The following is a 16867-nucleotide window of genomic DNA, read 5'->3' as shown; positions in this document are numbered from 1 at the left end:
ATGTTTCTGCTGCACTCTAACATCCTACCCCTTGCAAATAGCCTTCTTTGGGCTCCAGAACCAAAACATCATTTCTGCCCACACCACCACTCAATTACAAGCCTTACACAGGTATGCAGAGCCCTGTGCCGCACAGCAAAATACAGTCCACCAGAAACACGACTGCAAGAAACTGTCACTTACTTGTATACAGGCTTACAGATGCTCCTTCTCCTTCCGTCTTACCATCTGCTGCTACAGCAAAGACTGTGAAATTGTACGGTGTCCCAGGGGTTAACCCGGTAATTTCAGTTTCATTGGTATTTGATGTTTTGTTGTTAATGGAGGCTCCATTTTTAACCTCTATTCTGTACGTGTAGGAAGCTGAAGCTGTGTCATTCACCATCCAGGTTAAGTTGACAGAAGTCACACCAATATATTCTGCCACTACATGAAGCACTGGGCTGGGCTCTAGGAAAGGCAGGAAAACAAACTGTCAAGACAAAGAAATACAGACAGAAAAAATGCCAGTCATATTCCCTTATTCCATGCCGACTGAGCACTAATTGTAGAAAACTTCAATGACACCAACCCATTTTTTTTCTAGCTCCAGGAACAAAGCAGTATTGCATTGCAAAACATCATTACATCAGAAAACAAAGGTTAAGAGCTGCGCTGATCAAAATAGACTGCAAGTTTATCTGGAATTGAGAGGCATCAGTAGTTCCTTACTTGTATACAGGTTTAAGGACAATCCTTCTTCTTCAGTTGTACTGTTTACCGGTGTTGCAAATACTTTGATGTTATAGGATGTTCCAGGGATTAACCCAGTAATTTCAGTTCTGTTGATAGTTGATGTTTTGTTGCTAATGGAAGAAGCATTCCCATTCCTAACCTCTATCCTGTACGTGTATGCAGTCAAAGCTGTGTCATTCACTGCCCAGGTTAAGTTGACGGAAGTCACACCAATGTATTCAGCCTTAAGATCAAGCACTGGGCTGGGCTCTAGGAATGGCAAGACAACAATCCATCAATCTGCAGCAATATCCACTCAAAAAGAAAAACAGAAAATAAAAGGAAAAAAAGCCTCGGACACACCACTACTTCACTTTCTTCACATCACGCATCAAGCAGAGTTCAGGAGCACCACAGCAACAGCATGAGAGGCTCCAGGAGGATTTGCCATCAATGGGCTTGTAAGAGAAAAGTGAGGAAGAAGTATCTTGAGTGGGATTAATCTATCTCCGGCATTCAGAATCAACAGCACACATGACCACAGTGCCAGCAATCTCGGATTTCAGGGAGAGATTGGTCCTTGGGAAAATTCTATGTTGCAGGCATTAGTGGAAATTCAAACAGCACCTGGGCTGTGCTTATTCTGCACTCTAATAGCCCACGCTTTACAAGATAGCTCATAACATACTCCAGACTAAAACTATCATCTCTGCACGTATCAATACTGAATTAGAAATCTCATGCAGGTAGGTAGAGCCCTGTGCTACACAGCAAAACAAAAACCACCAGAAACAACTGCAAGAAACAGACGCTTACTTGTATATAGGCTTATGGATGCTCCTTCTCCTTCTGTCTGATTATCAGCTGCTATTGCAAAGACCGTGAAATTGTAAAAGGTCCCAGGGATTAACTCGGTTACAGTACTTTCAGTGACACTTGATGTCAGGTTGTCAGTAGAAGAGTCACTTGTAACCTCTATTCTGTACGTGTAGGAGGCTGACGCTGTGTCATTCACTGTCCACTTCAAGTTGACAGAAGTCACACCAACATATTCTGCCTTGAGATCAAGCACTGCACTGGGCTCTGGGAAAGGCAAGACAACAGTCCATCAAACAGCAAGAGCATATGCTCAAAATATGACTGAAAAACAACAACACGGACACACCACCAATTTGCTTTCTTTGCATCAGTTGTCTGTAAGAGTGCAGGAACACCAGAGGCTCGTGGAATTTTGCCATCAATGGGCTTGTAAGGGTAAACTAAAATAAAAGTCATTCTGAGTGGGATTCATCTCCACTTGGCACTCCAAAGAAAGAGCACACATCACAACAGTGCCAGCACTGCCAGGATTTCTTTTGGAGATGGAGAGAGGATGGTATGAAAGAGATGAGGGCTCAGAAGAACATATGGAAGGAATACAATTAAAATGAGGAAACTGCAAAACTCAAATCAGATCAGGGCAATGTTTCTGCTGCACTCTAACATCCTACCCCTTGCAAATAGCCTTCTTTGGGCTCCAGAACCAAAACATCACTTCTGCCCACACCACCACTCAATTACAAGCCTTACACAGGTATGCAGAGCCCTGTGCCGCACAGCAAAATACCAGAAACACGACTGCAAGAAACTGTCACTTACTTGTATACAGGCTTATGGATGCTCCTTCTCCTTCCGTCTCACCATCTGCTGCTACAGCAAAGACTGTGAAATTGTACGGTGTCCCAGGGGTTAACCCCGTAATTTCAGTTTCAGTGACATTTGCTGTTTTGTTGTTAATGGAGGTCCCATTTCTAACCTCTATTCTGTACGTGTAGGAAGCTGAAGCTGTGTTATTCCAGGTTAAGATGACAGAAGTCACACCAACAGACTTTGTCTTGAGATCAAATACCATGCTGAGTTCTGGGAAAGGGAAGACAATAATCCATCAGCCTGCAACAATATCAGCTCACAAAGAAAACAGGAAAAGTACAGACGCACCGCTACTTCACTTTCTTCCCATCACTTATCAATCAGAGTGCGGGAGCACCACAGCAACAGCACCAGAGGTTCCTGGAGGCTTCTTCTCTTCTGTCTGACCATCAGCCACTATGGCAATGACTGTGAAACTCTACAACACCCCAGTAATTAGCCTGGCAATTTTGGCTTTGGTGATACTTAGCATTTTGTATCTGATGGAGGCACTATTTCTAAGCTTTATTCTGTATGTGCAGGAGTCTGTAGCTGTGACATTCACCTTCAAATTTTAGTTGACAGAAGTCATACCAACATATTCTGCCTTGAGACCAAATACTGGGCTGGTCTCTGGGAAAGGCAAGACAACAATCCATCAATGTAAACGGAAGAACATCTGCTCACAGAGACATGTAATGTTCCTCCCCCTGCTATCTTATTGACAGAGTTGTCTCTTCCTTGGCCAACTGCTATTCTAATCAAGCTGCTTTTCTTTTCTGTCTTGCATGGCATACTTACTAGCTCTATGATCTACTCTTTTTGCTCCAACTCCGGAAGTTTCAAGCATTAAAGCAGTCTTGATGCAGCAGTAATGTCTTTCATCTGTCAGGTGTTAACTTCATGCAAACTGGTGAGAAAGATTGGACTATGCAGCCTGTTATGTTTTCCTAACCTGGTTATTCCAAAGGGTCCTTTGAGCTGCAAGATTCACAGATCTTCCTCTAGATCCTAATAGGTTATTTCAGCTGTACTGTCACACATATATATATTTCAAATGTGAAGGTTGCTGTATATTTGAACTACTGCAGCTGTACTGCACAAATCTAATAATATTTTTATACATAGTTTTACATAATACCTAATATTACACCCCCATAATAGTCAGGTGAAGAAACCCAATTCTAACAGGGATCAAACTATTTCAAGACCATGCTACAATCACAGTGTTACATTACACTTTCAGTTAGCTGTGTAAATACTTTTCTTTGGCTCATTTTCTACTCCAGCAAAACACTTGGATCCAATTCCAGACGTATCTTTGCACTCTAGATAAAAGTTTGGACTAAAAATGCTAACATAGTATATAGAAGCACAAAAAACCCCAAGGGATCATTCACATCCCACCAACAACCCAAATCACTTACGGGCTACGCTGTTCTGATCACTCATTGCCCTGCCAAACAGTGACACATCCTCTGATAATCTGCTGTTCCCTCTCGTAGCATTCACTGATAATTCATCATTATTACTGGTTCCCATTTCTTCAGTTAAATTTTTCAAGCTACAGTTGTCAGTGCCTGAAAGGTAAAAAACATACAGGGCAATGAACATCTTTACAAAACGTCCGGGTTCCCTGTGAGCAAAAATACAGTCATTAACAGACATCCTGCAGTGACCATCAGCACCTCCTTTTTCTCAGTTTGCTTCACTGTGTGTTGCCTGGTTTCACCAGTTTTAACTTTTGTCAGACAATTTGTATTAGATTTAAAAAAAAAAAAAAAAGCCATGTTTTTTCAGGCAATTACTCAACTCACAGACTGAATGAAGGCTACCATGATCTGCTCTGTTTCAGTGCAGTTTTGATGGAAAACAATCAACTGAACTTACAGGCACACTCCACACATGCATTTTTCTAACGTATCACTTTAAAGCTCTCTGCTCTGCTTAACCTGGCATAGCAATTTGCTTATCCTCAGCGTATGAGAAAATAAAGAGATGTATTCACACGCTGAATTCCCACACAGCAGAGATATGAGACAGCTACAGAAAACCTTAGGCTAACATAATGCAGCCCAATGAGCAAAGAGAATTGATCCAGCTACACACAGAAATTACTATCTCAGTTGAAGCTGAAATACTGCTGCATGAGTAAAACACTGCAAGCAAGTTCAGGAAAGGTGGCCATGAACAACGGGATTCTTGGTCTGGAAGCAGTGGAAAACAAACTGAATCATAATTTCTGTATTTATTTGGAACTGATACAGACAAGGATTCACATAAAAAATGAAAGCAATGAAAGCACTGCAGGCCAGACTCACAATTCAGAGGTTCTTCAGAACTATACATGCTATTTCTAAAAACTATTTTCAGCAGCTTTTTAGACACTTAGCTGACACTGTTTGATCTTTCATACAGGAAAAGATAGCAGAAGTTATGTACAAATATATAACAATATATACATAAGTGAATAACAGAATGATGATACTTACATGCAGTTGTACATCTGACCTGGAAAACAAAAACAAATAAAAGAAATTAAAACTTCAGAACTACTAAAAAAATCCATCAACAACCAACAGCACCAAAAATACATCCATCTATCAGAGAGAAAAAAACAAACGTGATATTAAAATGGTTGTTCCCCTGTTTTATTTCCTTTGAACAGAGCAGAGCTTATTTTGCTTATATATATATATATATATATATATATATATATATATATATATATATATATATATATATATCTTGCAGTGCATGTAGTGGCAGCTTTGCATGTAGACATTTAAAAATCAAAGCCAGATCTCAGTGAAAAGAGCCTTTAGTTACTACCCTCGGGGATCATCCCACCAAAAAGAGGTAAGTGACAATTAGAGGGTCTTTTTTCTTCACAGGGATTTTTCTCTCATCCTATTGCTGTACGAACATTATCACTGCTTATCACAAAAAAATACTTTGCATTACCAGAAAAACCCCTCACAGTGAAGTCTAAGTTCAAAACTTGTTGCATATGTTCTGAATACTAGTTTATAGGTGGGTGCATTTAAATAAAACATCAGTAGTTTTCAATTAATTGTAACCTGGAACTATCCCTAGTGACAGACACACAGGAATTTTGCATTGAAAATGCTTTTTGGTCTTCCAATTTCATGCTTTTGGTCCCAAATAAGACATTTCCCTTCCTGTTCACCTCCACAGACTGCTCTGTTAACTGCTCCTCACCTCCCTCCAGGTGGCAGCACAAAACGCTTCTAAGTAGTGAAATAAAAGAGGTCGGAAGGCACTTGCAAGCAAAACTGATTCCTGGGACTCCCACAGCAAGCTGACACCAACTGGCTGCAGCAGTCATTTTTGCCACGGAACAAACAGGAGATTACTGAAGCAACTGTATCAGGAATTAAATACAACTATTCACCTTGCAAACATATTCAAAAACAACGAAGACAAGCAGGAAGAGATACCTATCCCAAAAACAGGCAGCAAGGTGTTAGGGACCAGATCACAGTTCCCTCACGCTGGGAAGGTTAGCAAGCATGGAAGGTTTCTGTCTTTCAGCATTGTGGTGCAGGCAACCAGAATCTGTCTGCATTCCCAACTGCTCTCACACTGCCTGCAGAAGAGCTAGTCCTTTGACTGGACCTCGTAACACACTGCCACAAGAAAATCCAATTTAGCTTCATGCTGGATGGTACCTTACTCACTCAAAGCACCAAGCCTGCTGGTTGCGAAGGTTGACATGCTTATCTGAAGTGCTTCCAGTTTTGGACCACTTTCTGTTCGCTTATTAGACTAGGTTGCTTCCACCCAGCAATGTGATGAGCAAGCAAAGGTCCCAAGCAAACTGCTCCGGGTGAACCTGCTTCACGTGGTGGGGAAAGGTTTGTTTATTCCTCAGGGCCCCTCTTGCTCTCAGTCACTCTGTTCCATAAGTTAACTCAAAATAAGCAGCTACATCACGATAAGACAATATAAAGTCAGAACAGCAAATCAGACACCTCTCAGCCCTATGCTGCCAAAACCAGCTCCAGCAGCAGCAGCTCCTGGAATCGCGGTCTCAAAAGGTCATAAGCTGTAATGGCTGCTTGTTCTTTCTGTAAGAGGCTACAAATAGCACTCTCTACAAAGTTGAGGTAGAGCAGCTGACTAGAAGCAGCAGAACAGAGAAAAAAACAAAACTAAAAAGCTTTGCAGTAATGAGAAATGCATGCAGCAGTGACAGACATGCAGCCTCTGCGGGACTCAGTGCCAGAGTAAAAAGTTAGGTCACACTTCCTAGGCAAAAGAGTGATTCTAAGATGCAATGAACCAACTCCTGATCTTCTCCAGCACAGCCCTACTGACAGCTTGGCGCACAAAAGATACACAAACATGGAGCTCACTGCCAACCTTTTTGAACATCTGAGAGCCCAGGCAAATTGCTCAGGCATTAGGAAGTGAAGAGTTATGCTCATTTGCACTCAGGTCAAGAGTCCTATATTCTTTCACAAGAAAGTGGCCAAGGAAGAAAAGACTACAAAGGAAAAAGCCACTTGAGGCAGGAAAACACTCCTCTGAAGCATTCTGAACACAAGGTCTGTGCTGTCTGGAAACAGACACTGACTGAGGAGCAAGAGGTGAGATTCCCTGAGATGCAGGGCAACCTAGAAGTCAAGTCAGAAAGATTCTATGTTTAATAAGAAAGCAAAATCACACACACACACACACACACACACACACACACAAAAAAAAAAAAAAAAAAAAAAAGGGACAGAATTGTGTATGCCACAGTGTTTTCTATAGCATTACAAGCAAACCAGCAGAAGTCTGATACAACTCACAACATCTTAAGATTCTATCTCTTCTGTAAAACCACCCGATGATTCCAGTGTTATTAAATTCTTACATGTCTCATTTCCTTCTCTCTAACTTCAAGTTCAGAGTTTCAGCATCTTTCCTGAGCAGCAGGAACACCAGACATCACTGAGAAACACCTATGATGCTACCAAGCCCCTGCTTCCCACCTCCCCATTCCTCCCTTGCCTGCCCAGACAATAAGCACGTTTATTCCTGTTTCAGCACCAGCTACAAGCAGCTGATTCGATGGCAGCTTCCTGCTGAGCTGCTAAGGAGCTGGGCTTTAAGGTCACACATGGGTTTTGTTAATGATGCTCAAGCAACAAAAAGTAAGTCACGCCAAAACTTCTGTCTTGCCACTAATTGACATCTTCCTTCCATTTTAGTCACTTTTGTTCATCATGGACTTCAGAAGTCTGACAGTATCTTTCTGACTTTCCAGAAACCTGTGTGCTAACCAAATCCAATGAAGCGCACTGAGCTGGCAGCAGACAGGCCTCATCATGTAACACAAAACCACGCAAAACAAGTGATCCCAGTCTGAAGCGTCAGCCTGCCTGATTCAGTCATTCCGTGCTGCATTTTGTAACCGCCAACTGAACTGCTCTCCAGCCTCCCGTGATTACTCACTGAAATGCTGTTTATACAAAACATTTGTGTATTATTTCAGGGGACATTTGTGCTGAACACCTGACTCTCCTTGTGTTCACATCTGAGGTACCCAGAGCCCCGCCATTTCCATTTTTCTTTGCAATTACATTAATTTGTATTATTCATCTACAAAGAGAGTTGTGTAGATTTTTGCTGGAATTTGCAGGGGAAAACTTCTCTCCCCAATAAGAACCAGGAAACACTCAATAAATCAAGAAAAGAAAGACAGCAAAATGCAAAACACCGAACATTTGAAGTGAACAACAGGAGAATCAACACAAACTCCTCACTGTCATCAGCTATGGCAAATGAAACTTCATGTGTCACACAGCCACACGGAGTCTAATCAAAGGGTGTGCCTTTTCAGAGGAGCTGAATAATTCACTTGCACAAGGTCTGTCCTGCTCTTCTTGAGCATGCATTTCATCATCCATGAGTCTGTGGTGTGTAATAAATGCAGGATTCAGCTCCATCCTTTTCAGGTACACAGTGGGTCATGTAATCGAGGAACCATTATTTTCACACATAATTTTACCACTGAAGAAACTAAGATGAACTGTGGGAAACCATTTCCAAACATTCCAGGTGACTGAGAGGCCCAAGTCCCACTGATGATTGATTAGACTTGAAGATTTTCAAGAGAAGGATCTAGGCAGCAGCAGGAAGGACAGCAGTGCCTCCCTTCTGCTGGCAGCAAGATTTTTGATCAACCCAGCTGCACTGTCAAACGTCACCCTGCAGCAAAGTCAGGGTTCCTGCACTGGCGGAAAACCCCTGTATACAGTAACCCATCTCCCTGGGGTGCTTAGGTTTCCAAAATATACAACATGGTTTGGTTCATGTAAATGCAAGGTTAGGAAGTTGGCTCAACAGCTGAAGTGTAAACAAACCAAAAAGATCCTATCTTAGCCACAAAACCTTCCTATGAAGAGACTTGAGGCTACTGCTTGCTATTTCTTGTGTGCTTATGACTCAGATGCAAAAAGCCTGGAAACTGATCGCACTCCTCTCAAAGCTAGATGTCTTTCACATGTGTACCTCCACATCTTCACCTACCCACCCTCTCAGATTTGGAGGAGCTCCACATGAAAACCACTGAACTATCTATCACACAGATCTCCAAATTCCATTTGAAGACCCTTCACAAATGCAATGGCAATCAAATCACTAGCTGACTAAGCTCAATACTCAGGTAACAGTTCATACATTCTTTTTTTTCCCTGCCATGCCCACCTACCATGCAACATTCTCACCTCTTTCACACCATCTCAAGGCTGTTTCACTGCATTCATTTCCATGTTATGGCTAAATCAGTGAATTTTGTAGAGTAACATCACAGGATAACATAAATGAGATCACTTGAACTGAAGCTTAAAACCAGTTCTTGCTTAGTAGGTGGCTTTTGGGGTTTAAAAAAAAAAAAAAAAAAAAAAAAAGGTCATATTAGAAAATGAACTAAAATACACCGTTGTGGCATTTCATCCTGTTATCTAACTTCTTCCTAAAATGTCATACTAGATCCTTCTAACTGTAACCCTGTAACCCACAACAGGCTTTTCAGTTTCAATTAACTCTAGATTAACTCAATGATCCATTCTCTTTCAATGAAAAATTGAAAACACAATGCAGTCTGTGTCAGCTTTACATGTTTCCCCTCCAGTATCATAAGCACGACTCATCTACAGAACACTATTTCACAGAACGTTTGGGTTAAAGTGTGTTTATCTGGGGGAAAAGAAAAGCTCACAGTTTAGGAGCAGCGCAGTAAACTTTGGTCAGATATTTGGAGCCCTCTCTTCATTTAACCCTAAATGAGCAGATCTGCTACTGAGAACGCACGGGGCAAACAGGAGGTCCAAAAACTCAGAAGAAAGAAAAATAAGCAGATGTTTGTTATTGATTGGGTAGGGCTGGGTTCCCTTATGGATACCACGTTGTTTTAGGAAGCTATGCAAAACCCTAAAGCGGTAGCCGTGCACAACTGTGCTTAGCTATTTTGAGCTATTATGCAGTTACGTGAAAGTAGAAATTTTATTTCCACTTTGCATGCATTTGTATTTGACCCCTGGCATTTGTAAACTCTCTCTTTCCCAAAAGAAGCTTTTAATCAAAGCAGAACCTAATAGTTTTTTTCCACTGGCTTTTATGAAAACAAACGAGGAGTTTCTGGTTTGCGCAACACTTCCAGTGAATGAAAAATGCTGTGGAAGACAACGTCTCTTAGGAAAGTCAAGAGGAGACACTGAATGGAAATTCAAAGCGAAACCTCACATTGGAAAAACACACATCCCCCTCTCTCCTCCTTCTCCTGATTTTTCTCTAAATTTGACCTATATCTGCTCCTCAGATATTTAATGCTGAAGGAAGGAATTTTCTGGGCAATGTATCTGAAATGGAGAAAATACACAGAATGGATCTCATTGGAATTGCTCCTGTTAGAGCAGCTTCTCCTTCCTCAGCCCTACCTCCACGGAAAGATTTCTCAGAGAAGCTTTCCTATGGTTTAGTAGCAAGTGATGACTCATCTGACTGTGCACATACAAAACAAGCAACAGAAATACCCAAGACCAAGAAACACAAATTTTGGCAGCAAATAGAATGATAATAGGCTCAAACACCAAGCACAACTGCATTGCAACTGACCACTCTCTTGCTACTTACACCTGACTACGGGAAGCACCGTCCCGTATGCAATGAAAACCATGCAATGGTTTTCAGACAGGAAATCAGTTTAAGGCTTTTGTGAGCAACCAAGCAGCTCATCTGCATTTCCTCCAAACCTGCAGGCCCCTGGAATTACAGGCCACAGGTGCTGGAAATCACCTCATGGTTTGGTAGCAGCGCTCCAAGCATCCTGCAATTATCCAACTGAGAAAGCAACAACAAAACGTCATGCCAGAGAGAGGCTGAGTGGTTTCAGGAGTTTAAGTTCTCTGTATAACTGAATCAGTCCTACACGTAACATCTCCTCAGTGATGGTCCTGCTGAAGGCTCTTACAAAGAGAGCAGTATGCTTATTCAACAGCAATGAGTAATATTTAGACCAGCTGCTTACTAAGAAATAAATTCTTACCATACTCAAACTGCCTATCACACCAGCATCAATGGAAAGTGCAGCTGGGTATGAAACAAACGACCAAACAGAACTCCTCTCTTAATATGAATTTTCAGTTAACATTGCCATTTTCTTCCAAAATGAAGCGTTTACAGCATCAACATTTATTTTACATGAACAAGACACATTCCTGCATTCAGCCTAACAGCACTGTTTTTGCACTCTGAGTCACTGCTAAGACACACCCTGGAAGAAGAAGGACACAATGAAAAATGGGGAGAAAAAAAGAGAAAAAGACTCCTGTGGCAATGACACAATGTTAACTGTCCCAAAATCAGCAGGGTTGGCCACCCAGACAACATGGAAAATGTACACCAGAGCCAACACTTGGCTGGCCTTCACAGCACAGCCATGAAAATGAGGGGTATTTCCTGACAGAGCCCTATTTCAGATCTGTTTGGCTGAGAGCAATTGAGGCTCCGATTTTCCCTCTTATCAAAGCAGATTTCCCTTTCCCAAGTTGGACACTTTGGATTCTGTCAAGTCTTTGCTCAGGGGAAGTGTTAGAAAGTACTTAATAGCATTTAGCTGGATTTGGTTCAAAAGTTTTCCAAGTAAGGTTAGCTAAAAAGGGATTTTAAAACTCAAATACAGCATGAAGAAGAATTTGATTTACAAATGACCCAACTTTCTATGTATGACACTCTGTCGAGGGGCAAGAGAACTACAGCCTTTGAAAATCTTCAGCTTGCTCTCATAAGGAGCTCAAAACTCCCTTGCCAGACAACAAATCCTTTTGTGGCAGTCTTAATTTCAGTACATGAAAGGCTTGTTGTTCCCTGCCTCATTTCTAAACCTTTCCTAGGACCGTTTATCTTTTTTTTCCCCCTTACTGAGCTCCTGAAAACGTTCTAATTTAAAAAGCAATGAGGTGTGCAGTTGGGAGAAACCATCCTGTGATGACTGCCCAACACAAACCTCCGAGGCTAACCTTCATCTCCTCCTTCATGCTCCGTTACCATTTATTACCGTTTATTTATGCTCCCTCGGCACATTCTCTTCTAACTCTACGTAAAATGCTGCATAAGAATGTAAATGAATTATTTCTATTGCATTCCCCTTGCCCTTTAGCTGGGTAAATCTACCCGAAGGGAGGGAGGAAAGCAATCCTTCCTGGTCAGCTGCTAACCGTAGCTCTGGTTTATGGTAATGCAGCCGTCCCACCACTAGAGGCCCCAGTAAAACCATCCAACTTCAGCCTGAGCAACTAACGCAGTAAAACATGCCTGAATTTTCCCCAGAGTTGACGTATACCGGTAAGCACAAGCCTGAGGATGACTGTGCTGGAGGAAGATGTAAATGTCAGCTGAACCACAGGTCATGAGAGCTAAGGTCACCAGGCCTGGCTGGCTCAGGCAAGCTGAGTGCATCCTCAAGCATCACAAACCTGTCACAAGGGAAGTCATTTTATACAGTAAGCTATTGTCTGCACTTTATAATTTCTTCATAGTGCTTATGTACCACATCCCACATCTTCAGCTGCAACGTTTTGCACTGAACCCACGTTTCTGATGGGCCCTAGTAGTGAAGTGGTATTTGATAATTTTTCTTCAAAATAAACACAAATCTCCTCATAGAAAATATGAGGAGCTATTCTAAACCTTTTCCAACTCAGTTTAGAGTGAGTTTCAGCTGATCTACAAGGATCAAATTATCACAATGTTTTTGCGCTGCTGTTTTCACATGCAGCAACAGGGACAGGGAGGGGAACACCCTTTAAGTTTGCCTTCAACCATCAGCCCATTTAATCCTTTAAAGAATTTAAACTGTAGAAAGAGACAAATGGACTACAAATGTTCAAAACATGTAGTAGTACTCCTTGGAGGGAACAAAAGATCCATTGTACGGTTCCAGTAAGTTCATCTAGGGCTCTGGTAGAGACTCTCTTTTCCTCCCTTTGAACAGAAGCTGAATAGAAACTGGAATGAGAATTGGCTCTGCCATCACCCCATTGCCAGACTCGCCTCTATGAATACTGGATAAGAAGTTATTCACTGACAACAACTCAGGCTCTCTCTCGCTTACCAGTCAATAGACATGTCTACAAAAGGTCAACTTCATGGCCATCTGTGAGGACGAGCTATGAATCACAGAATGACCTGGGTTGGAAGGGACCTCAAGGATCATGAAGTTCCAACCCCCCTGCCTGGCAGGGCCACCAAACATCCACATTTACTAGATCAGGTTGCCCAGGGCCCCATCCAACCTGGTCTTGAACACCTCCAAGGACGGGACATCCACAACCTCCCTGGGCAGCCTGTTCCAGGACCTAACCACTCTCCTAGTAAAGAACTTCCCCCTAACATCCAACCTAAGTCTTCCCTCCTTCAACTTAAATCCATTTCCCCTTGTCCTTTCAGGTCTTTCAAAGAGTTTACTCCCCTATGGTGAATGAAGGCTGGGTGATGTGGCGTTGCTGCCAGAGATCAATCCAACAATGCTGCAAACTTTTTACTCTAGGAAATTATATCCATAGCTTCCTTCTCTTCCCAAGATACATGAAGGAGCTTCTGCTGATCTGCACGTTTATCTTAGTTCTGATATGGATACCTAGTAACTTGCTTCAAACTCTTAAATATAAGAGGAAGATACATTTACATTACTTACTACTAGCCTTAAGAAAAGCAAGCTGATTTCAAGAACAAACTGCATACTGCATCAGTGCGCCATGTTTGCTTGGCCCAGCACATTGCTTGACAAAGAAACAGGAAATTTCCAAAACTTAATTTCTTTTACAACATTCTGCTCAGTGTTTGCTTGGAGCATTAATACCACCAATACAGCTTCCCACTGCCTTTGCTATTTCCATGCAATCACACATTTTCTCTTTACCTGTACCACCAGAATACAAAAGCGTCTCTTTCCTCTGCAATGCCCAAATGAACAAAATCAAAGTTTGCATTAAAAACTTAAGGAAAACAAGCTTTCAACATACAAAGCATCTGAATGAATACCTGAGCAGCAGGTACTAGAATCAGTCACAACAGTCTATTCTAAAGGATGAGCTTAATTTTTGTTGCATCTTCAGCAACAGCAAAATTGTTCCTGAATAGTTCTGATGAAACTGAATGCCAGAAGAACAGGTCTGATTTTATTTCACCCAAATTTTCAGCCACTGTCTCTGAAACATTGGATACTTTCTCTTTTGTTTCAGTGTCCTCAACAGACCCCCACCACGAAAACTGAAAAACACCACTACTTCCTCTCCAGAATCATTCCAACCTCAAGTTAAACTGCAGAAACAACTGTTCTTCCACATCAAAAAACTACCTTGGAAGCCTACAAGGACAAGAACTTTATAAACATACAAGCTCATATGGATTTAGAATGTTAAAGATGTTAAACAACATCTATAACAAATTGTAGTAAAAGATTTTCATCCCAGAGACATTTTTTTCCAGCCTGACATTTAATCTTTTATATTTTGTACTTCACAGCAGCTGATGTGCAACATCTCTATCATTTTCAGAGAGGAAACAGACATACACACCCAGGAACAGCTGCAGCACAATTACTGCTATTACTTGCTTGCTTTAAAATAAAGCAGCAAGGTAAGGCCATACAAAACAACACACAAGAGGCATCTGGATGAGGAGCTGTGATATCTGGTTTAGTAGCTTGTGGAAGCAATAGTAACGGGAAGATGGTTGGACTAGATGATCTTGTAGGTCCTTTCCAACCTTGAGATTCTATGACAAGCCACAAATAGGATATTAACTGGTCTGTTAAAAAAAAAAATTCTTCGATGCTATATCACCCATCTTTCATGCTGGCAACTTTCAGAGCTTTGGATAGGAATCTCCTTTAAATATTTCTGTAGGTTTGGAGAAGGAGTCAGAGAAGGGCAAAGGGGAAACCCTGTAGTTCACTATGATGCATTTTACAGTGCACCAATCAGGAAGATGAAGCTTTGCCCTCATTAAACACAAAAGGGACATTAAATTAGCTCTAACTCAAAGACAAACCAAGTCCTCGCAGGCCAGCAATGTATTTCCAAGCCCATTACAGAACAAAATCATCTGTTGTAATTGCTCATGCCACAGCCACGTTTCTCCTAGTTTATAGGGGCATAACATACATACTTGTAATTACCTATAAACTGCTGCTCACTACCAATAAAGCCCATAATGCACAATATAAAACAGCAGTTACACAAAGTTTAAGTGCTCTGCACCACACTGCTGAGTGCGATCTTCTTAAGTCAGCAAAACATCCTTATAGTTTAGTGTACTTAAGAGTGTTAAGTTGGAGTTTGGAGCCAAAGTCAAAGCCTTGCATCAGAGAGGATAAATAATTAAGCGACCTTTATTCCCCTCTGCATGGCTGTTCACATGCACTGAGCAAGCAGGCAATGGACAGAGGAAAGAGTAAAATGGAAGTACCCACATTCCAGTGCCCTAACACCTTGTGTCTTCAAATAGATGTGGTTGCATGGATTTTCACATATCCTTCCCTTAACGGCCCTCTTAGTGGCCTCATGCTCTCTCCCCACATCTTCTGGTGAAGATTAAACCAAGAGTGATTCAGAGGCTGGATTTCTTGGTGCCTCTCCTGCCCCTAACAGAGATAGTCAGGATGTAACAGTTATAGAATGCTGACAGAAATGTGACAGCCCAGAAAAAACAGGTTTGAATAAAGAACATAAAAACTTTTATAGGCATGATTACATATTTCCCCCCCCCCCCCACACACACACAAAAAAAAAAACCCACAAAAAAAACAAACCAAACCAAACAAAAAAAAACACACACCAAAAAACCAACAGTGTGTCCTTCACAGCCTATTGCAGCTTCATAATTTCTAGGAAACGCTGCTTTATTGCTGTTCAGAGTGTTCACAACACAGCAGATTAACCTGAAAACACAAGCTAATAAAAAGCAACCAATCTGCGTTGACCAATTAGCGATACTGGTGAGAGGTGCCAGCAGAGTTTGAGCAACACTCAGAGTCACATCCTTTGCCCACAGGGCAGAACCTGCCCCTCATGCTTCAGCAGCAGCAAGGGGACATTTCAAGGTCAAGCACTGCTGAGAGGTTTATCAAGATGTGAGATTCATTTAAGACCATACATTGAACCAGAGCAAAGGCAAAGCAAGCCAAGACCAACTACAGAGTACTGTTCACTGCACACAGGCTGCATGGTGCAAAGCTGAAAGACTTTACATTTGACCAAGAAACACATTAGTTTGAATTCAATACTGCTGATAAGACTTCAGTTTAGAAAGATGCCTGATCCATCATCTGACTCAAGCTGTGAAAATGGAAATACACCCACAAACTTTTCCTCTCTCTCAAGGGAATGCCATGTATTGGGGCGCATGAGACTCCAGTTGCCACAGGACACAAAGGCAGATGTCCAGACAAGCCTTGAGGACTGAACATCTTCATAAAGACATCTTCTCTTTTTCTTCTCTGTGGTATATCTTGTTTGTATGACTCACAACCTTTTAAGATGCACTGTTAAAATACTTTCTTCCCTGTACCATACAGCAGGCTTTATGTCTACGCTTCTTCTAACAGAAGCTGCACATTGTGAAGGCTGTATTCAGAACCCACCTCATGTAAAGACTTGGAAATTCAGAGCACAGCCCTCTACACTCTGTCTCTCAGTTACTTGCTGAAGTGTAGGCCTTACAAACCGAGAAGCACGTGGAGAACTAAGGGGTTTCTTTCTTGCTTTCAAAAAGAAGACCAATAAATGTTTGCTGCCACACTGACACACATCCACAGAGGTCACAGAAGTTGGCAAAAAGAGGAGTTCTAACCATATCATATTCTGTATCACATACAATCTAATCATATCAGCCATTTCCCAAGTGCCTGGTTAAAAGCAAACAAAATTCACTCTGCACTAAAACCACAAGTGCCACAATAAAAGGCAGGAAT

At 41.6% G+C, this 16867-nt stretch overlaps 1 protein-coding gene across 6 annotated transcripts in view; it reads right to left on the bottom strand.

Moving 5' to 3' along the window:
* The window catches only part of PTPRJ (protein tyrosine phosphatase receptor type J), a 66007-nt gene that overhangs the window by 19591 nt on the left and 29549 nt on the right, over positions 1-16867 (bottom strand). For all 6 annotated transcript variants that reach the window (XR_014946526.1, XR_014946523.1, XR_014946524.1 and 3 more), the window contains exons 2-7: positions 4875-4893; positions 3810-3962; positions 2353-2613; positions 1531-1797; positions 712-984; positions 184-450 (exon numbers count right to left, since the gene is read on the bottom strand). Coding sequence is in view for 2 of the 6 variants with exons in the window: in XM_015864221.2 (XP_015719707.1) it covers positions 184-450; positions 712-984; positions 1531-1797; positions 2353-2613; positions 3810-3962; positions 4875-4893 (1240 nt within the window). In the remaining 4 variants the exon portion in view is untranslated. The remainder of the gene's footprint in view (positions 1-183; positions 451-711; positions 985-1530; positions 1798-2352; positions 2614-3809; positions 3963-4874; positions 4894-16867) is intronic.

Source organism: Coturnix japonica, chromosome 5 (assembly GCF_054131305.1).
Source record: "Coturnix japonica strain WE chromosome 5, WE-NBRP24, whole genome shotgun sequence".
NCBI lineage: Eukaryota > Metazoa > Chordata > Aves > Galliformes > Phasianidae > Coturnix > Coturnix japonica.
This window is presented reverse-complemented; position numbering and strand designations above follow the sequence as displayed.